This window comes from Ischnura elegans, chromosome 6 (genome assembly GCF_921293095.1).
Source record: "Ischnura elegans chromosome 6, ioIscEleg1.1, whole genome shotgun sequence".
Taxonomy (NCBI): domain Eukaryota; kingdom Metazoa; phylum Arthropoda; class Insecta; order Odonata; family Coenagrionidae; genus Ischnura; species Ischnura elegans.
In genome coordinates, this window is record NC_060251.1 from 110,215,097 (window position 1) to 110,238,224 (window position 23,128).

The 23,128-nt window shown below is 39.0% G+C and overlaps 1 protein-coding gene across 1 annotated transcript; it reads left to right on the forward strand.

Annotated features, from left to right (window-relative positions):
- Positions 1 to 3,361: 3,361 nt before the first annotated feature.
- LOC124161446 lies at positions 3,362 to 8,658 on the forward strand. Its single transcript, XM_046537767.1, has 5 exons — positions 3,362 to 3,776; positions 3,901 to 4,025; positions 4,447 to 4,642; positions 4,769 to 4,885; positions 8,483 to 8,658. Exons 1-5 carry the CDS (start codon positions 3,728 to 3,730, stop codon positions 8,656 to 8,658), a joined length of 663 nt encoding a protein of 220 aa, XP_046393723.1. The 5' UTR covers positions 3,362 to 3,727.
- Positions 8,659 to 23,128: the final 14,470 nt, after the last annotated feature.

A 23,128-nucleotide genomic window follows, 5' to 3' on the forward strand; every position in this document is an offset into this window, starting at 1 on the left:
GTTAAGCCCTGATGATGGTTTAAAATAAACAAAAACGTTGGCTATACTCCAAGAAATATTTCAACTTGAAATTGTACTAAATCTATCATTGATCAACTCAAAAAATTATTAAATTTACCGCGAGGGTGGCTCTTCCGAATTTTTCATCACGTATACAGCATTGGAAAGCGTCATCGATGATGTTCAATGTCGAGGAGTGAACTTCGCTTTGAACATCGAATGTTATTAAATACCGTTATGGACCACTAAGTATGCTCCATCTGTATATGTGGCCTTTAGCAGGGTTGCTTGGCATTCAGAAGGGGCACGCACTATTGTTTGCGTCGACTCATCTGCTCGATTGTTGAGGATGACTGCCCACGCACTCCTACGACTTACGGTGGTATTTCAAATTATCCCTTCCTCCAGCGTTCTGCTTCGCGGATTTTAGTTCCACGATCGGCCGATTGGAGGAGTCATTACTTCCCCACTCACAACTCAAAATTGCCTTCCTCCCGAAATGAGGGGGCCCGTTTTTACTCGGACCGTAATCCACCGCTTGATTTGCGGTTTTCAAGACTATTTCAACCGTACGATGAGAGGATAGCTTATGCCGATATTAGTCATCGTTTACCCCAAATTAGCCCCCGTGAGTTACATTTAGAGGTGGAATTTCTTATTTTATCATCGATGGTGAATTAAGACTGGTTTAAAGAAGCCAATTAGATTGATTTCGAGTAAAACTTTTGAGAGAGACGTTAAGAGCGCACATACTACCCGTGAATTGGTCGTACCTTGCCTCTATTTTGGTGGTGAATCTTTAAATATCGAATTGTTTTGAAATTTTCATGTTAAGAAAAATAGAACTTTTCCAATGGTATCCTATGCCTCTAAAATGCAATCGAGAAAATAGTGAGGTGATATTAAACTAAATTCTATTGATAATTCTGTGTAATTACGTTATTTTCACTTCATGTCTGGTCCCAGAATGATTGTATTTATTCCTTTAGCTGTTGTAAAATGTATTGAACCAGTGATGAAGTGAAGTATTTCTGGAAATTTTCTAGTGACTTTAAATTTTATAATTCGTTAAAAATCTGTCAGATTAAGCCTGAAACAGCTCTCTGTTCCGTGAAAATTTTTCAAAATTGTTATTGAGGAATAAAAACAAGGTTTTGCGTGAAATAAAAAAAGACTAAAATCCAGGCCGTCCGCAGGGTGTATCTTGAATATGGCTAAAATCTGTTATCATCTCTTGGTGGACATTGCTTCTATACGAAAGCGTGGCAAGAAAAATGATCGCAGCGGAGAAGTTAAGGGTTTGTGTACCTTCAAAATGTGATTCTACGGAAGAATGATGAAGATCAAAAGGATCGATCGAGTTAGTAATGAGTAAGTGCTAAGAAGAATGGGAGAGAAGCCTCATAAAAAATTAGACAAGAAGACGTAAAAACCTTATAGGCCACATCTTGAGACATGATGGCCTGATGAAGACAATCGTCGAGGGACAAGTGGATAGCAAGAACGGAAAAGGAAGATCTCGAATGAAATATATGTGGAACATGTGAAGAAAGATTCGAAAGAGAGGAAATACGTAGGTGTGAAAATATTAGCTGATAGGAGAATTGAATGGAGAGCTGCGTCAAACCAATCCTAGGATTGTTGACCAGTGAAGATGATGATGAGGAAAACTGCGTTTTCTAGACACCCGGACTCCAACATCTATATCATAGTGTATCGTTTCTGTTTGGCGTGGTGATATAGTGAGATTTCATAGTGCTGAAATACGCCTGACCTTAATTTTTCAACCAATCCAAAACAAGAACTAACGTCCGAGGCAGTAGCGGTACCATTCCTTATCCATGCAAAAATTACGCAACATCATTTTTTGATCCATAGCAGTTCTTAATGGGTCTCGCAATTTTTTATTTGTTCTTAATTAGTTTAAAAGACGTTGATTTTTTCATATTTAATGAGAATCATTTCGTGTAATACTTATCTTCATCTCTCTCTATTCGTTACGGCATTCTAAGTGGAAAAGGAAGCCTCTGGGTAAAGTACCAGCGTGATAAGTTATGGTTTTTTATTCTTTGGAGACAAACATCAGTGGCCAATAGTGTTTTATGGTGCGGACAAGTTACGTTTCTGATCTCACCATCGATCATTCCTCTCCCTTTAATTGCTTCGTCCAAGAGCATACCCTCCCCTTGTCCACCTCATATTACTCCTAATTTCCAACCCCTTCTAATGAAAGCGGCTTCTTTCTGTGCGCCTTCTGTCGTGAGCGGCATGAAGGAATTCTCCCTCTCACAGTCACCGCAATCCAACGCGTTCTTTCCTTTTCGTCCCCAGTTCCGCTGCTACAACAATCCCTCGCCTTGCTTGCTATTCGGGAATCCGGACCAGGGAGACGCCAACTATCGGCCGAATTCGAAAGTAGAGCTTCGAGGGAACCAACGCATTGCAACGGAGGCTAGGCATATGCCGCAGGTCGATCAAGTGTTGGTATTGTTAGTTAATTTCTGATTTTCTTAATTTTTTGTTGACATTAAGCTATCATTACGTCGTAATATGTATATTTTATCCATTTATATTGTGTATGAGGATTTTAAGTTGCTTTTAATTGCTACAATGCGTCACTGTACTGTGACGTAGGTTATACTGAAACCACGTTGCGAAGTGATAGGCATTGTAAGGTGTATTCAGTTTTCTCTGGATAAATTTTTAGTATCAAGCTTTGATAACTTCGTAAGTAATGTATTTTATGCATTTGTATATAAGTGTGAGGTTCTTGAATTGATTTTGACCACTGCAATTTATCATTGCCCTTGACGCTAAACCACGACGATTGGAAACCACGTTGAGAAATCATTGGCATTGTTGGGTATATTGAGTTTTCTCTAATTATTTTGTTATTCCTGTGATAACGTTGTAAGTAATGTATGTTATACATTTATTATTATCGTTGAGATATATTGATTGCTTTAATCGCTGCAATGCATCTTTTCCTGTGGCGGTGGTAGTAAAGGAAACCACGTTGAGAAATCATTGGCAATATTGGTGTATTCACTTTTCCGTTGTTATTTTGTTGGTATCAAGCCATCATAACGTCGCAAGTAATATATTTAATGTATTTATATTTGTGTTTAAGGTTTATTGAATTTGTTGTAGTCCCTACAATTCCTCCTTTCCTCTGACGCAGCCAATTTAGGTTTCAAGCATTTTTGATAACCAACGTATTACACTTTTTCATTTCTACCCTGCTGAGATTAGTGTTATTTATCAGAGCCTCGCTTTTAGATTCGTAAAGAATCCATAAAGCATCTCCGTCGGCGAATAGTGGACGTTTCCTTAAATGTTATTCTGAAATTTTTTAGTGAGTTAGTTTTTTGTTCATTTCAGACCGAACAGGTGACCGAGGTGGAAGAATCGATTACAATTTTCACTACCCAAACTATTTTCGCTAATTTTTATTTTGCTCTTTCTCATGTACACGGTTACTTTAGCTTGAAGCCAGCATGCAGCAACCGGCGACATTTTCCCCCAGGAAAAACAATTCCAATCGGTTTTGTTGTGTGCCTCAATGCTCATCAAAAGCCAGGAGGGATATTACCGCTCGCTTTCATGAGTTCCCGAAGGATGGAGAGACTGCTGTAATTCAGAACATCTGGGGCGAGAGAGAGAGAGAGTTAACCGGCGTAAGGCGTGGATTCATCGACTCAAAATTGGGAATACTGTGACTAAGAGCATGGTCGTATGCTCCAAGCATTTTTTAAGGAGTGATTACATACTTCCAGGTAATTAAATGTGTTCAAATTATTCTTCATTATCATAACTGTATCAGTTATTGCCATGAGAAAGTAAAGGGTGCGTGATTGTTCAGGTCTAAAAAGTTAATTATATTCTTTGTTCTTTTTACAGATGTACCGGCGAAGCAGAGGCATCTGAAAAAATCGGCAATCCCTTCCTTAAATCTGCCCATTGGATCTACTCATGACCTGACAGTTAAAAAGCCCTCTCGTCAGAGACCTCTTCAATCTTTGAAGGTGAATTTCATTTCATTTTTTGGTCCGTTCTAGCTCCAAATTGGCATCACTATTTTTTCACTGTATTTGTCTTTGGCTTTTCTTGAGACTCGTATATATGTCCAAGTGCTTAAGTTTGTATTTAAAAGACCATCTAAATATGGTCCATTGCCATTGCGTATCTAATTTGGGATAATGATTTTATAAATTGAGGAGACACTCAATTGCACTGGATATAGGATTATACGGAGGATTATGTGCTGACAAAATGGAATTATTTGAAGCATTCATCAACACTTAATGTAATTATAATTTAAATGGTGGACTACCTCCAAGTTCTATGCATAGGGTTTAAGGAACTGAGATTTTTAGCTTAAAATATTCAAGTTTTACATGATGGCATTTTTGTAATATTTCCATTTCCCCCTTTCCTTTGTAATAGACTCTTGTTGAGCACCATGACATTGGCTGCGGAGGTGATGTTGAAGGGGAGACAGAAGAGCATCCTGTGATATCACCTGAGGAGCATGAGGCTGCCCAAGTCCTGGTTTCTTTGGGAGAAACCTTCCCTGCTGTTAAGGCTTCCATTGAGGTCCAGGCAACCCCAGAGACAAGAGAATTTGGGTGTCAGGTCTCAAGTGGGGAATTTAAGAGGTCATTCACAGATATAATTGCGACTCCTAAAACTCTAATAACATTTACAGGCATAGACACATTTTTTAAACTTTTTTGTATTGTCAATATTTTTTCTCTGAAATGTCCAGAGAGTAATCGCTCAAGTTTCAGCAACCAGGAGAAGGTTGTAATGACGTTGATGAAGCTGAAACTTAACTGGTCGTATGCAGTCCTCTCGGTGCTTTTTGGCTGTACAGCAACAACTTGTAAGAACATTATATGTACCTCTCTCCCACCTCTGGCCAGCATACTTCAGTGTGGGATTGTTTGGCCCTCCAAGGAAAACATTCTAATAAATATGCCCAAATGTTTTGATAAATTTAGAAAGGTTCGCGTAATCCTTGATTGCACGGAGGTATACTTGTCAAAATTTAAGTGTTTGAAGTGCCGTATCCTGTCGTACTCTCAATATAAAGGGCAGCACACAATTAAGTACCTGGTAGGTGTCACCCCTGGGGGTATAATAAGTTTTGTGAGTGCTGGATATGGAGGCAGAGCTTCCGACAGGAAAATATTTGAAGAGAGCAACATCCTCAATTTGTTAGAGCCCTATGTGGATGAGATAATGGTAGATAAAGGGTTCCTTATTAAATCTTTGTGTGAGGAACAAGGGATAGGGGTGATCCATCCTCCATTTCTGAGAAAAAAGAGTGTGTTCTCTAAGGCAGAAGCTGTGCAAACAGCTGAAATAGCGAAAGCTAGAGTGCATGTAGAGAGAGTCATTGAGAGACTTAAAAAATTTAAAATAATGAGTGATGGCTTTCCTATGTCAATGGTTAAATATAGTGATGAGATAATTAAAATAATAAGTGGGCTTACCAACTTCTCAAGGCCTATACTTTCAGAAGAAAGATTCAGAAAGGTATAACTATTTCTATTAAAGAATTAATTCTACCCTTATTGTCAAACAACCTTATTCAATTTGTAGCCAAGCCTGTATCTTATGAATATATTTTGTGTGAATAAAAGTGTTTAATCATACTCAAATGGATGTTTTCATTCCCTTAATGTCTGCTGCATGACTGGCCTCAGCTCTTTCTACCTTTAATGCTTTGTTTTCACAGGTTTTGCTTACTCGTGATTAACTAAGTACAGACAGAATTATTTAGCAGAAATTTTGTCATGAAAGAGGCCTATTTCAAGGGGTTGGCATACTGGGAATTTGAATATAATGAAGCTACTATATATTAGGGAAGAGACTTGTACATATGGAGGTGGGTAATGTAAAGAAAGTTTGTGGTGTTATATTTGTAAATGCAACGGCAGTGAAAACTTTAATCAGTGACTTAATTTCAGGATTGACCTAATGTGATAATGTTAAGGCTTTTTTCACTTACCATAAACAAAGTTCCATAACGAACCATAAGATACAAAAGGTATTCACTTTCCCTTCGCTTCATTTTTCTCCTCTCGATATCCTACTAATTCAAGCTGTTGGCTAACTCAAAAGGAAAATTATAATAAATGAAGAAATGGGTCAATTATTTTTTTCATACGATAAGGGGTACTAATATTGTGTGTGTTGGTACTATTGAGACCAACTGTTAAGACTACCTTTTGGTAATGATTTGATGAGTTTTTCCTGGATACACACAATTACTTATACCACTTTTTTATATAAGAGCGCGACCCAGGTTTCAATGAATAATCAACATCATCAGGCGCTAAACAACTAGCGCATGATGATGATTATTCATTGAAACCCGGGTCACGCTCTTATATAAAAAAGTGGTATAAGTAATTGTGTATATCCAGGAAAAACTCATAATGGAATACCACAAGGTTAACCAAGAGTTAGTGAATTATGATGATTTGATGATTTACTTGCCACATGCACTTATGAATTTTTTTCTTGAGCTCTTAATATCTTCAATCTATTAAATTTTTTAATATATGTAAGGAGCAGCGGATAGGTTTGAGGGATACGAACCGCGTGTGTCCATCTTCGTTAACAGCAATGTCAATGGCATTGCAGATGGCTCCTTTGCGTCAACCCACGTAAAACTTCGATAAGCTATCCAACTCGTGCGAAAGAGTTCTCAAACAAACTCGGGAGAGAAATGAAATGGAAAAAGCCTTGAAAGACGGAAAAATGAGAAGTCTCTGGACTCCTAAATGTATCTATGCAAAGGCACCTGACTTCAAAGGATTTTTATTAACCCTTAACCGGTGACGTGCTGTCTGAGAGACCGCTGCGTTTCTAAAATTATGAATATTTTCAAAATTAAGATTTCAAAATATCTATGATCCTCGTGAGCGTCATAGTTTTGTATAAGGAGGACATAGCACTCTTAAAATTTAACGGTTTTATAATTTAATTCTGAAAATTCGCAACTGAATTTGAGTAGCGGTCTGTGAGACCTCACGTCACCAAATTGGAAAAACCATTAAACGTAATGCTGATGGAAATAATTCAAAAAGTTGCTAAAAACAAATTCCAAGTGATTTTTCAAGAATAATAATTATATTACAATTTTTAAGGAAGCATTTTTAGTTTATAACGTGGATAATTGAGTAGTTAATTAAAAAAAGTACTATAGTAAAAAATAACTCAAGTATTTTATATCAGTTTTTGAATCCTTTTTCAAATAAAAATGTTTACTGAAAAGTTGGTTCGTATTGGAAATGCATCATATTATAAGTATTATAATAGTTGAGAAGTCAAAGAAACATTTAATTAAGCAATAAAAATGACTTTGCAACGTTTTATGAATTTTTGTTTTGTTGCGGTCTCCCAGACCGCACGTTACTGGTAGTGTAACAAGAATTGCACGTCACTGGTTAAGGGTTAATGGCGGTTGAGACCACCTCTTTACACTCCATCTACCTGTAGTATTCAGCTGCAATGCCGGCGAAACTTGCCTGCGAAGATGTACACACGCGCTGCATATCCCGTAAGCCTCTCCGCTGAATAGGGTGGTTTCCTGTTATTTTTTATTGCCTATATCGGAAGATTATTACTCCTGGAGTACGTATTTCACGCTTTTAGATTTTTAAATGACGATATCTATTTTTCGCGATTAAATGACAAGTGAAAATTTTCAAGCGCGCGAAAACGCGACGGGTAAGGAAATCTCTCCGTGTGACGTATTTCTGGTTCCCCCTCCCGTCTTGTGAGGTGACCTTGATAGAGACTCTGAGCGCTGATAGGACGCAGGATGCTAGAGGGTAGCTGAGTACCTTGCTGGCTGGTAGCGCTTGGCTTAAAAAAGGTTTATTAATACCTTATCAAACGAAGAAAACTTTCCGACCTTAGCCAGTTTTAATAGGTGATTATTAAGACATGTTTCCCTGAGCCCTGCGCCTCATGCATGCATTGGTAATCTCAGACGATGTATAACTCCTATCTTCTCCTATAGAAACTAGGTCCCTGTGACGTCACGTGGAGTGGCATCGCATGGGCGCCAATCTGGCCCTTTTCAAATGAGGATAAAAATGGACCATGGCCATTCGTCTAAACCGGTATTTCTAAAACGAAATAATTTGTATATTATGAATACAGTAATGGTGGGTAACGAATCGCAATCAATGCCTTTCGGTTTCTTAGATGAAGGAAACTACCCTATTGTCACCACTCCTAGAAAGCCTACAAAAGGGCCTACAAGGAGCAGCATAGCCAAAAGTGTGTAAAAGATGAAGCGACATATTAATGCTTTATTGTTCTTATACCAATGAAAAATTCTCAAACGCACCTTGGAAAATTTGTCGGAGGTCACAGACACAATCAGAATTTAATTCATGTCTCATGGAGAGCTGCACTTTATTTGCGGCACCATCTGTACCTTTTTTGCCATTCTTATCAGGCATACCGTTCCAGTTCATAATACTTTGCTCCTTCGACCATTACACGGAGTCCACCCTCGAACAGTCATTCCTTGGGGCCTTCCATTCCGAGCCAAACCCCTCGTTCTGGTCCCATCTCACGTCTCCCACCTCATCTGGTACTTATGTTCCTCCTGAGTACTTCCTCTCCAATTAACCTCGCCAGGGGGAAAACCCTTTATTGAGAGGAACCCGTTCCATTTGCTGCCTCTTCCTCCCCACCCCTCACTTCAAATTCCACCCTCTCATCCCCCGCGCCTTGCCCTCATCCCACATCTGATATATCCAACGCGACTTCCTCTCAGCTTAATCTTTGATGTTGCTGCAGTCAACGGATCTGGTTGGTGGTGACTTACGTTAACGAATAGGGTGCTTTCCAATTATTTTTTTATTTCCTGAATCGAAAGATTATTACTCCTTGAGTACGTATTTTACGCTTTTGATCTTTAAATGACGATATCTATTTTTCGCGATTAAATGAAAAGTGGACATTTTCAAGCGCGCGAAAACGTGACGGCTAAGTATGAATGCTGGGAAAACTCCGTGTGACGTCGTTCTGGTTCCCCCTGCGCCGAGTGAGGTGACCTTGGGGCGAGCCTTGAGCGCTGATACGACGCAGGCTGCTAGCAGGTAGCTGAGTTCCCTGCTAGCACTTAGCGCTTGGCTTAAATAAGGATTATTAATACCTTATCAAACGAAGGAAACTTTCCGACCTTAGGCAGTTTTAATAGGTGATTATTGAGACTTTCTTTTCTTTCTTTCTTCTCGGGAAACTCCCTCCCCTCATCTCCACTTGCTTTGGCCACATCAGCTTACTTGCAGAGATAGAATGAACAGACTATAAGCTTTTATTGCCCTGAAATTCACCCGTTCTCTCTTCGGCTTGCGGCGGAATGTAATGAATGTGGTGAGCCTTAAATTGTCAAGTCCATTAAGCCTCTCTGGGGATTACTCATGATTTGCATAATATTAGACGACGGTTCCGGACGTGGTGTTTTATTTCCCCGCGCCGCCACAGTGAGTGTAGCCTCCGAAATGGCCGAGGATCTCTCCTATCCCAGTCCAATTTTATAACATTGGAAGAGACCCTGTGGAGAGGAGATGGATGACGAGGATGGCATTTACATGATCTGTAGAAATGTCTTTGTTCTCGACGGGCCTTGGGCCATCCGTTTCTTTAAAGTATACCCATTGGAAGGCTCCAATTTCCTCTGGTGGACTTAGCCTTCGAACTGTTGTTTCCACTTCATTCGTGTGGAATATCAAGAATAAGCGTTTTTGTATGGACATAGATTGCACTCTTTTCATCTCTGCGAATCTGCAGTTTTTAATCAACTGCCTGCGAGCTATTTGTACATGATCATGGTTGGTGTCACCATTTGATCATGGTTGCTGCCATCATATATCATCAGCCCATTCAGGGGCGCAGCCAAGAATCAAGGCTAAGGGGGGCTTTGGGCGCAACTAACACTGGGGGGTCTGGCAGTGTGGAATACCCGCCAGGGTAAGCGGGAGGTGCGGGGGTCCTGCCCAAGAAATTTTTTCAGAATAATGGCACTAAATGGTGAGTTTTACGGCTTTCTGAGAGATATTTTATTGATCCTTACATTCTATAAGCAATATTAATCAAATTAAGTGAAATGGATTAAACTTAAAAATTTCTCTAAGCTCTGGAGGGGGGGGGTTATCCCCTAAAGCCCCCCTCGCTGCGCCACTGAGCCCATTGGCCGCTTGGCTGCTGCGCTTCAATAGGGTAGTTTACTTCATCAAAGAAAACGAAAGGCATTGATTGCGATTCGTTACCCACCATTAGTGTATTCATAATATACAAATTATTTGGTTTTAGAAATCCCAGTTCAGACGAATGGCAATGGTCAATTTTATCCTCATTTCAAAAATGCCAGATTGGCGCCCATGCGATGCCACTCCACATGACGTCACGGGGACCTAGTTTCCAATCGAGTAGGTAGGAGTTTTACATTGTCTGAGATTACCAATGCATGCATGAGGCACAGAGCTCAGGGAAACATGTCGTAATAATCACCTATTAAAACTGGCTAAGGTCGGAAAGTTTCCTTCGTTTCGTAGGGGAATAATAATCCTTATTTATGCTAAGCGCTACCTGCTAGCAGGGCACTCAGCTACCTGATAGCAACCTGCACCTCAGCGGCGCACACATCCTCGCCCCAAGGTCACCTCACTTTGCGGCAACAGGAACCAGAAATACGTCACACGGACTTTTCCCATCATTCCTACTTAGCCGTCGACTTTTCGCGCGCTTGAAAAGTTTTCATTTTCATTTAATCGCGAAAAATAGATATCGTCATTCGAATATCTAAGAGCGTGAAATGGCACTCCAGGAGTAATAATCTTTCGATTTAGGCAATAAAAAAATAATAGGAAACCACCCTATTCGCTACATATCTCTCCCATCCTCTAATCCTTTCATATTTTCGTATGACTTCTCTATCTTTTCCTTCGCAACTTGTCCCGTTTAACTCATTCGATGTCGTCCTCTGTCCTTTTTTGCGTCCACTTGTCCTTCAAATATCGTATTAATCAAGCAATCATCCCTCACGACGTGGCCGATTTAGCTGTCCCGTCTTCCTATTAGTGTGTTCAGAAGGTGTTGGCTTAGGGTGTTGTTTTCTCGCACGCTTATCCAAACTTCTTCATGTTCATAGTTTCCTAGTTACTTGGTGTGGAGTGGGAATAGGTGGCGTTTTAGCGTATTGAAATATGTATTAGGATTACATTTTGCCTAGGGTATCATTACTTCTAAGCTATAACTGATAACTTCAGACTTTACTTAGTGAAACCTCTCCATATTGGAAGTAAAAAAAATACAACTTTGTAAGGTTCACTATTATTTTAATATGGCAATACCCGGGTTTCGTAACGTGGTTACAACGTCAGGTCATCATCCTGAAGATGTAACAACGTTACGAAACCCGGTTCGTTCCCATTTTAAAATAATAGAGAACCTTACTAAGTTTTATTTTTTTCTTACTTCTAAGCATTAATGTTGCGTAAGATTTTAATTATTGGGAAAATAAGTAATATAATGTCTTGTGTCACACCGTTTTCACGGTCAATAGTCCTAATAATTATTACATAGTTTGGTATAAGTATATGTCCTTCCGGGTAAAATCTTGTAATTCAGAAGGCGACCTCTACCTTATTAGCTAGTGCGCTGACATTTTCAGAATAGCACAAAACTGGATTGCATTGCGATGTTGTTACACTTTTACCATCATAGAATTAGTGTCTCGAGTAATATTCAGAAATAAAAATTAAATATGGTGATTAATTCCTAAAATGGCCACCAAAATCCAATGGAAGTGCCTCAATCATTTCAGTTACAATGAGCTCTCTTCAGAACACTGGTATGTCAGCGCCCGCCGCTGCGCAGTTGCAGAGTCCTCTGGATGGCTGTTTTCTACACTACTCCCTCACAGGGTCGAGTCGTTCCATACACTTCCACTATGGGAATTGAGAAATCCGCCATTTTAGTTCGTCCGTCTCTACAGATTCTTATGAGGGAAAGTGATATGAACCCAGTTTTTTCATAAATGCGCGATTCCCGTCGCATATTCGGAAATTATAAATTATAATTTATTCGGTCTTGATGTAGTAGGAAGATTTTACTATCAATTTGTGAATTTTAATCCTGAAAAATAACAAATAATCGCGCTTCAGACAAGTTTTGATTCTTTTCACAGGACGTTTTTCTGGATATGAAACTCTCAATTTTACGTCTGAAACAGGGCAAATTATTTCCGAAACTACTATTCTTGCTCCCAGGGCTACTATATAGCGATGCGTTCTTGTCAAAGGAATAATTTCAGATTTTGAAAAGTCCAATATCAGCTGTGAGAGAATTGTTATCTTTAGATCGGATGAATTTTCGCATGTAATATCCGAGTAAACTTCCATGAAAACGGCACAATGGATATTATCCGAGGAGTTTGAGGACGAGTCTGGTCAATTTTAAGTGCCGAAAAATCGGAAATATTATCCTTCCCGAAAATTAGCCAAGAAAAACTGGAAACCACAAGCTGACATACAGTTTATGTACTTTTCACAAGAGTTGCAGATCATAAAATATATCATCGAAGGAGGTATGTAAAGGAAAAAAATCACATTTTTCCAAAGTATATAATGTACACACGCCACAAATGTTACACTATGTAGTGTATTATCAACAATCCAGAGGACTCTGCGCAGTTGTTACAGTGGGCGACCCCTGAGCGGGGGATCCCGGAATGAGGGCCTCTTGTGCAGCCGTTTTTACCATCATATTCAATATTGCTCTCCGTTTTCAAAAAAGGTTACCTTTCCCACCATTAATAATTTTCAACTTAATTAAAACCCATCAGGAAGTAGTATTGTATGTTTTGCGATGTACCTGCGCTTTCAAACGAAAAACCTTTTCACATTAACTAGTTGTTTAATTTAAACTCCAAATTAACTATGTGATTGTATAAACAGGTTGGAAAAAGGTTTTTATTTCAACGAGATAGACAGAATCCTGAATGTTAAATACCGAAAATTCCCTAATTGGACATTTTTAACGCATTATTCAAAAGATATTTCAAAATTAAAGATAATTAATTTCGTATTTTATCGTTAATTTGACTTCAATATGCATTTTAAAATTAAATAAAGGGATTGGAGTACATACTAAGTATATTTAAAAATCACATTCATAATTAATACTTGTTCATTTCGCTGTTTCCAATCGTAATTAGCTCATTTATAAATGAAAATAAAATCCTATATTTAAATTCGAGGCATATAATGATTAAACTCAATTTTTTTGTACAAATATCTACTTACTAGTCCATATTGAGTGCACTTGACCATTACTCCTGGCTTATAATATTTTAGAGTTTAAAATCGTTGCTGGAATGTTGGTTTTTGAAAACTATAAATAGATGTTTTAAATCCTCTTGTCGGTTATAGATCGTTTATTCAATGGCGCCAGAAGAACCACCTCTAATAATATATTCACTGAAATGCAATTCGAGGTTTTTACCCCTAATGAATTAAATTTAGCTTTGATTTATAAGACTTAATATTGAAGCGTGTTTTCTACTAATGATTTAATGGTATCGTTTAATGATTTCAACAAGCTGCCTAGTCTTGTATTTCATTAAACAATGCTTTGAGCTTCGAAATTCGAGTCGCCACAGGGTATGATAGTGGCGCCGTTGCTTGTAGGTGTAAAATTCGCAGGCTAATAGCTTAAACAGGGGCGAGCTCAACCCATCTCCGTCTAAAGCAACTCTAGGGGAGGAGCACTGAGTACTGAGCGATTGATAACTAATTGTAGCGTTCTTGCAGATTTTTAGTTTCGTTGCAATGCGGTGGCAAGTGTGAAAGATTTTTTTAAATTGCTGTTCTGTCATCCAGGCTTCTTTGAGGGTGTAAAGAGAAATGATTTCCCCACAGACAACCATCAAGCTTTCTATTTATCAGAGGTCATTTCCTAGCGGCTTGCGAATGGCAGAAAGAGGGACTAATCCTTCAAAGGCTAAAAGTCTTTCTCCTCCACATTCATCTCGAAGGAGCGTGTTCCTTTTCCCGATTCCAACGCTCTCTTCCGGATATTTTCTTTATTCTCACCCTCACACGAGGACACTTCCCTAGCTTGGAAACAGATTCGCTTTTCGTCACTCATGGGTGGTGTTTCCACCCTCGCAATTCCATCGCCATGGCAGCAACGGCGGAAGGGTCGCCTATTCCCTGCTAGTAGCCTCAATGCGAATCCATCCTTTCACACCGCCCTCTTTTCATCGCGGAAAGCTTTAATTTCTGCAGAGAGGAGGACGAATTATGTTTCGGAATAAATTTTTATTCCTCTCAAGGTGAAAAATGGCATCCTTGGGAGGAAAAGAGACCGTCAAACGGAATAAAGACTTAACCGGATTGAACGTGGAGCGTCTGAAAGACTCGCTTCCCTTTTCATATTTCCGCCTCACGAGTGCACACATAAATAATGTTTATCTCTGCTGCGGATGTGTGTCTGGTAGTCTTTGCACCATGGTGGTACATGGAGTACTGTACTCTTCGCTCTCTGTAACAACCCATCGGTGGGTTGATAGTGTTTTTAATTTAAAAGTGGTTTTTGTGATACCAGTATGTATGAGGAATAACTCATAAATCACCCGTTACAGTACTAATGCGAGACAGTGCATTTTTCGTTTGAGTGATCGCAGTGTCACCATAAGTTAAAGAAGCACTCAGATCCGCAATAGTGAATTTCTTTCAAGAAGCCTAAACAAATTTTAACCTGGAGAAATGAGAATAGAAAAGGAGATTGCGTAATTAGAGACCTGCTTCATAATCTAACTGAAGTAGAGAAATCGCGACAATTGGAGATGCAGTTGTGTCGACTGATGGAAAATATTGAAAGGAATGTGTAGGAATACATTTTCTTGATAAATACCTGTATATGTGAAAAAGTGACTTTGAGTAGACAGTGGAAACGAGACTCCAAGGCGGGCTCGCAAGGTTACACTCCTGGGGCAGGGACCGTAAGCTCGAGGTTTTCTCCTCTGCACCCAGAAGGGGAAGGACGGGAAGGAACAAGGAAGGAGGCGCCGCCGCGATAGGAGCCCGACGACGCCTCCTGGGATTGGATAGGGAAGGAAGGGAAGGGACGAGGAATCCCGCACCGTCACAAAGGCGGGCGGGTCCTACTATTAGCGGAACCAAGCATAAGCAATTAATGTGCCAGCGATTTTAGTGCATTTTCCTATGAGGAAGAAAATCCATTGATCAAATCGCTAGATGCTTTGAGTAGACAGGGGTTTCAACAGGTATGAAAAGAAGATAATTAAAACCCCTCCGAGCGCGAATCGGAAAAATGAAAAGTATTATTTGCGTCCGTCGCCCGCGTCGTCGTCATGTTGGCTTCTTTGTCGGTCGCATATGAAAGGGTCTCAAATTGATAACATCTAAGCACCCTAACTTCTCCCTCTCAAAGGCTCGGTTGGATGTGTCACACATCGCGTTCTTCCGGGGGTAGCTGGCTGCGTAAAGGAGGAAGACGTCGGTATTGCATTTTCCACCTCTAAGAATATATATATTAAATTAATTGTTTTTATTACTCCTAAATAGAAAAAGAACAGGATATAATCGATTAAATACAACAGAGTTACTATAGTTGGCCATTAAGGAGAACCTGTTTTATGGCTACCATCATTTATAAAAGGTCCTGCTAACATAGAAACATTTAGACACAGCATTTGAATTTAAGTAGGTACATACATGTATCACAAGGTATTACATCAAAGAAAAATATCCTCCATACTTTGCATTCTAAACAACCAAGACTGTATATTTTTCATAATTTAGTTATTATTTTTTGATTTCAGACATGACTCACATAATAGATTATACACTTATGGGCCTATAAACAAGAAACAACGTTTATAGAGCGTAAGGTTAGGTCTAGGTAAAGAAATACGTGATCTTCGGAGGGTGAAGGAAGGAGGGTTGTATAATAATAACCCCGTATTTCCACTTCTCATGAAAAATCGACGCAAAACCTTGTAAATAAAAAGATGTCTTAAAGGGAGCAAAGTTATGCTACAATATAAAGGAAAGGAACTTCCAAGACGGCTCTTTTTTTAAATCACTCTAAACTCAACTCTTTACCATTTTTTATATACCATGTTGCACATCTACGTGCAAAAGAGGAACTGCAGTAAATGTTACATGAGCTAATACAAAGTTATCACGGATACTCATCTAATGACTCAGTCACAAGTAGGGCTCATTCATACGAAAACAACTTGTCGAAATGTAATTGTTGTTTAGCAATCGAACGGTTTCAGGATTAGTTTTGTGAAATTTCTCTAATGACTCAGTCACAAGTAGGGCTCATTCATACGAAAACAACTTGTCGAAATGTAATTGTTGTTTAGCAATCGAACGGTTTCAGGATTAGTTTTGTGAAATTTCTCCATGATTGAAAAAGGTCAAAGTTTGTGAGTGTAGCTAGGTAAGAAAATTTATTTGATTAAAGAAGTTTGATGGTAACATAACGTGTTGAAAATTGGGTCGCAATAATTCTTCTTTTGTGGCAAAATTCGCAAAGTTAGTCTTTTTTCCATCATTTTAATGTGTAGTTTTTACCGGAGAGGGTCGGATCCAAAAACTACTCTGCATCATCAAAAAACGTCTCAATATGAATTGGGCAAAAATTACAGAGAATAAAAATTGAAAACCAAGTATTATATCACTCATGTATGAGTGATATAATACTTGAGTGTATGTAACGGCAAGTAAATAAAAAATTGCAAAACATAAGTTCTATAATAGTGCTAATGGGACACCTAATACTCCCGTAACTAAAAAACCGTGCTTTTGAACGGTAACTGAAAGAAAAGTGAATATTTGGAGTTCAGGATGTGGTGAAAATAGTCGTTTTGTCCTTATTGTGATTAAATCTTAGATTATGCAGCCTTTTTAGATTTAGAGTCTATCTTTTACCGAAGGATATTATGTCCTGTCCTTTTTCCGTTCTTTACCATCAGTTGACACAACTGTATCTCCGACTGTCACGGTTACTCTACTTTAGTTAGATTATAATGCAGTGATCTAATAAAACTCTGAATCCCCAACAATGGAAACATTCTCCGAATAACCACCAAAAATGTGCGGAGAATGGGTAATAGAAAATTTGTATTTTTCACTTAATTCTGGTATTTGCACCTTGGTAGTATATTTAGTACCGTACTTTTCGCTCTCTGTAACAACCCATCGATAGTGTTGATAGTGTTTTAAATTTAAAAGTGGTTTTTGTGATACCAGTATGCAAGAGGAACAACTCATAAATCACCCTTTACAATACTAATGCGAGGCAGAGCATTTTCAGTTTGAGTGATCGAAGTGTCACCAAGAGTCACCACCATGTTCATCCACAGGGGATCTTCTCATGCTCAGAAGATCCCCTAAGGATAAACAGCATGTCACTGCTCGAGACTCCGGCAGATATGAAGAACATCAAACGGTGGAAAACCCGAGAAACTATTCCGCACCTGATACGCCGGGAAAACCTAAAATCATACATCGAGTACACGAGAGTTTTACATCGTCTGAGATTACCAATGCATGCATGAGGCACAGAGCTCAGGGAAACATGTCTTAATAATCAACAATTAAAATTGCCTCTGGTCGGTAAGTTTCCTTCGTTTGATAGGGTATTAATAATACCTATTTAAGCCAAGCGGGCTGCAGGCTGCTAGCAAGGTACTCTGCTACCTGCGAGCAGTCTGCATCGTATCGGGGTATCGGCGCTCATAGCCTCGCACCAAGGTGGACTCACACGGCGGCAACCGGAACCAGAATGACGTCACACGTGCTTTTCCCAGCATACATACTTAGCCGTCGTGTTTTCGCGCGCTTGAAAATTTTTAACTTTTCATTTAATCGCGAAAAATAGATATCGTCATTTAAAAATGTAAAAGCGTTAAATATGTACTCCAGGAGTAATAATCTTTCGATTTAGGCCTTTAAAAATAAGGAAACCACCCCATTAGCGATGATTAAGAGCTTTAGTTAAAATGGAGTTGACAATGGTAATCACTAATTCCATCACACTAGAAATTTCATCTGGAAATGTTTGCGCAAAAAACGCTTTTTGGTGAATGATACAATGGTAAACAAGTATCTTTTGATTTATGTTTCTTGAAAAACAGCAACAAACCCTTTTCTTACGCCGGCCATACTTTTTGCCCCATCTGTTGAAATCGACACAATTTTATCGGGGGGAATATGATGTTTATCCATACACTCGATTACATCATTTACGATATCATTTCCCCTCGTCTGACCTTTGAGTGGCTAGAATCGTAAAAGTTTTTCTTTAGGGCCTGAATGAGACATAAATCTTACAAAAAGTGAAACTTGCGCTTTATAATCTATGTCACCAGACTCGTCAACTGCAATTGATAAAACCGTAACCAATTTCATATCTTCGATTTGCTGGGTGGTTATATTCGAACACATTTTAATAGTTCTTTCTTTAATGGTTTTGGCAGACAATGGTAACTCTTTTATTCTTTTCAGAAGATCTGCTTTGCTCTTAAAATCCCGATACAGCTCTTCGGATGCATTTATTCCTAAAACTATTTTTTATGTATTCGCTGTCTGTGTACGGTTTCCTCCTCTCAGCAATCTCTTGGCTAAAAACAAAACTTGACATATAAATATTGCTGGGAGATTGAAACCAGTAATTAAACACAGAAGTTGATGACTCTTGACTATTCTGAATTTCCTCAACTGCTTTCTTCCTTGCATCACCGGTAGGATATTTAGTGCCAAATGACGCGTGCTTTCTTGTAAAGTGTCTCTCTAAATTTGACTTCTCGTTATGCGCGAATTTCTCTTTACAATTAAGGCATGACGGAGGTCCATTCAAGTTTTAAATAAACGCAATATTCTCGGTCCACTCAACTTCAAATTTGCGGTTTCGTCTTCCGTTTTTCTTTTCTTTTTTTGGTAGACATGTTAATTGGGGTGCCTATAGAAGTTATCGAAAAATCAATTACAAATTTTGTACCGGAACCACAAACACATATAGCACGTGTAATAAAATCGTATCCAAATGCCTGTATGATGCGCAGCTAGATTGAAAAATACAACATTTTTTTTTAATAAGACAGGACAACGCCAGACACGGTAGATAAGACAAAACTGTTCACGCTGAAACTGCTGGTCTGTGATGCCAATTTGTACCCCCATTACTTTAGAAAACGTATCCGCGCGCGTGCTTGTGGTACCTCTGTATCACACCGGAGTATACAACATGCGAACAGTTTCAGCCGGTAGCTTGAACATGCTTTGCGCATACGTTTACGAAAACTAATAAAAGTAAACTCGGTGTTCGTTACGTATTTTTGCAACAATATAAAATTTTTATTACCGATCTATCTTTTAACTTAAACAAAAAATTATACATGTTCTCAATTAATAAGGGAATTTTAATTTATTTATATACAATGTAGTATTTAATTTTTTACTTACCAAGCTTTTTTTAATGCAAATATTATTGCGCCTTCCGTGGTTGTTTGGCCAGAGCCGCACTTAGGGAGCCAAAGATATAGCTATAACTGGAAGGACAGCCAGCGAAACTGTTGTCTATAAACAAGCTGACGCAGAAGAAACCCCAGAAGAAATGCAGAGATCAGACCATCGCCGCGAAAACCTACGTTCTAGAATTAATTTTCCTTTATCCACAAGAGGATTATACCGTCTATTAAGTTTTTGGTGGGGTGTGAAACGACGTGTAGCAGTCTCAACGGACAGTATACTAGAGCCTGATACTACAATGAGCCTATTTAAGTCCATTCCGTTGATTTATTTTTTGTTAGGAACGCATAAAGCAGACCATTTTTTAATTACTTCCTTGTTTTTGTGTTCAGATTGTAAGGATAGGAAATAGACAAAGGATAGAGAGAATAATAGCTGAGTGAAGAGGAGAATAGGCGAGTATTTTTTCTTTCACGGAGTTAGCTCCTCTTTTGAGGGTGTGGTAGGGGGAGAGGAATGAGGAGGAAAGGGAAGCTGTTCGACAAAGAAAAAGAGGAAAGCAGTCTGAGGCGTGTGGCAGGGGGTGATCTGGGGGGGGGGGGAGGGAGGTTAGAGGTTAGTCCCGGAATGATACGAATGAGTCTGAACACGCGAAAAATGCGGCCGGCAAGAAGAAAAAGGAAGTTTTTTTTGGTGAGGGTGGGGGAGAGGAAGAGTTTCCTTTTTTCATCCTCAGCGGCGCTCCAGGCACGAGTTGTAGGCAAGGGGTGGGAGGTTTTTAGAAGGAGTGGATGGGGGGTGGTTTCCGTGGAGGGTGGGTAGAAAGGGGGAGATATTCTTCTTTCTTTTTTTTTGTTCGTTGTGTTCCTGTGTGCTCGAGCCGCCGCCATTCCTTTTATTGTTTTGCTCCTTCCGTAGGATGGATGGTGTGTGACTGGGCTTTGTTGGTGGACTATGGCTCAGAGACCCTCTCTCCTATCGACACGTAGGATGTTTAGTGACTCCACCTTATAATAATTATTATATCTGCTTAAATGCTTAGTTGGTCAATAATTCCGGTTTCGATATGAAAATATTCTTCAAAATCTAAACATAGTTAGTATCAGGGGCGGAGCTAGGAATTAAGGCTAGGGGAGGTTTTAGGAGCAACTAGACCTAAGGTGTGTGGTATACCCGCCAGGATAAGCGGGAGGTGTGAGGCCCCCCCCTCAGAAATTGTTTAAGATAAATGGTTCAAAATGGAGAGTTTTATAACTTTCTTAGGGATATTTTATTAGTCCTTACACTCTTCTATAAGTCCATTAATCAAATTAAGTAAAATGGATTAAACTTAAAAGTTTCTCTAAGCTCTGGGGGGGGGGATTTATCCCCCAAATCCCCCCCTCGCTGCGTCACTGGTTAGTATAACATAAAGGATACTACATACATAGTTTATTTGTATAGATTTTGATTATTTATTAAGTAATTCAATGTATTTCAAGAGATAAATTGTACATTTTCGTTAAATAATAAATTTTTACAGGTGAAAAAGAAATTCATAAGTGACTACAAGATAAAAATAAGACAGATTGGTATGCTCTTCCTTATGGCGCTAAATAATATATTTTAATTGCATAAAGTTGCGTAATATAAAACTTACTAACGATTCACATGATTGTAATTGTGATCAGCTCGCTGTGAAATTCATAATGTATCCAAGTAGTTCGGGAAAACTCTAAGAGATGGCGGTGGAGTAAAATACCTTTGCAACACTTGTTCCTTCCGATATACATCGTCGGAAGTGCAAAGTAGGCTTGGTAATTTTAACTTTTTTCCGTATTCAATTTTTTAGTTGCTATTGCTATTCAAGGAAATGACTGCGGAAAAAAAATTCAGCGGCATAGCTGCACTAAGAAATCGGAATTTATTCCACTTAGAGCTATTAACATCACAGTTGGGGATGTAATGCAGTGGAATGTATCAATTGTAGTTATAGAAATCAGATCACTCACACGTAACAGAAAGGAATATTTCCTCCTCCTCCACCTGTCTCCAGAACAACCCATTTCCTCCAACTTTTTGTACTTGAATTATTTTGTCCTGATTTGTAAAGTATGCGAAAATTTATGTCTCTCCATGTAGTGAGTGAAAACCAACTACATTTTGACAAAATTATAAACGTGGTGCTTCACGCTAGAGGTTTAATTTCTTTCGGGTATCTATCTGGGCGATAAAATACATATGGACCAAAAGGGTAGTTTCTTTCATCAAAGAAAACCAAAGGCATTGATTGCGATTGGTTACCCACCATTAGTGCATTCATAATATACAAATTATTTGGTTTTAGAAATCCCAGTTTAGACGAATGCCAATTGTAAATTTTAACCCCATTTGAAAAAGTCCAGATTGGCGCCCATGCGATGCCACTCCACGTGACGTCAGCGGGACCTAGTTTCTATAGGAGTTGATAGGAGTTTTACATCGACTGAGAATACCAATGCATGCATGAGGCACAGAGCTCAGGGAAACGTCTCTTAATAATCACCTATTAAAACTGCCTAATGTCGGAAAGTTTTCTTCGCATGATAAGGTATTAATAATCGTTATTTAAGCCAAGCGCTACCTGCTAGCAGGGTACTCTGCTACCTGCTAGCATCCTCCATCGTATCAGCGCTCAAAGCTTCGCCCCAAGGTCACCTCACTTGCGGCAGTGAGAACCAGAACGACGCGACGTCACACGGAGTATTTCCATCATTCCTACTTCGCCGTCGCGTTTTCGCGCGCTTGAAATTTTTCACTTTTCATTTAATCGTGAAAAATAGATATCGCCATTTAAAAATCTAAAAGTGTGAAATACGCACTCCAGGAGTAATAATCTTTCGATTCAGGCATTAAAAAAATAATAGGAAACCACCCTTTCCAGGTGCGCCTCTTTTTTCATCCTCATTGAGTGAGTCTCCTCGGGGAACATGATGGATCTCTCGTAAAGTTTGACGAGGTGGATTCTCTCACCCGGAAAAAATCTCGAAAGAATTCGATACAGTTAATTTTTTAGGGAATAATAGTTCACAATGAACGGTGGAAGTGCAAATATGGGTGCAATAAATTGACTATAATTACAGTCTTCTCTAACCTACCGCCTTATTTTCCTTGCCAGTTTACTTTCTTCATGCAATGTGGCCAACCAAAATGATCTCTTTGGGCCACCTTGAAAGTGCATTGTTACTCCACGGGGAGCATTTTATGAATTTACATCCCAATTTGTTACAAATTAATGCACAAAAAATATTTTTTATGCGTGGGTTAGTTTTCACTGCTATGGGTCAAAATAAAATATATTACTCAGAGAGAATATAGTGGCTCAATTTAATGGGAGCGTGTGGTTTCAAGAGCCCTTTTATGCTCGATACTTCATGCACTTTAACACTAGAATGCCCGGCTGGATCAATTTGACCCAAAAAAGAATATTTATGTTGATCAATTTGAAAGGAAGAAAAATTTTAGACTCATATTTGGTGACTTTTAATTATTTAGCATGGTTTACCACTGTGCAAAAGTTAGGCCTGATATTATTATTTTTTCTATTTTCCCTCCCCACTTACACC

Bases quoted from the DNA above. Each gene is read 5' to 3' on its own strand.
- LOC124161446 (XM_046537767.1), top strand. From the start codon at position 3,728: ATGGTCGTATGCTCCAAGCATTTTTTAAGGAGTGATTACATACTTCCA. The intron at 4,026-4,446 runs GTGAATTTCATT...CCTTTGTAATAG, and splicing joins GACCTCTTCAATCTTTGAAG to ACTCTTGTTGAGCACCATGA. The intron at 4,886-8,482 runs GTAAGAACATTA...CATTCTTATCAG, and splicing joins TGGCTGTACAGCAACAACTT to GCATACCGTTCCAGTTCATA.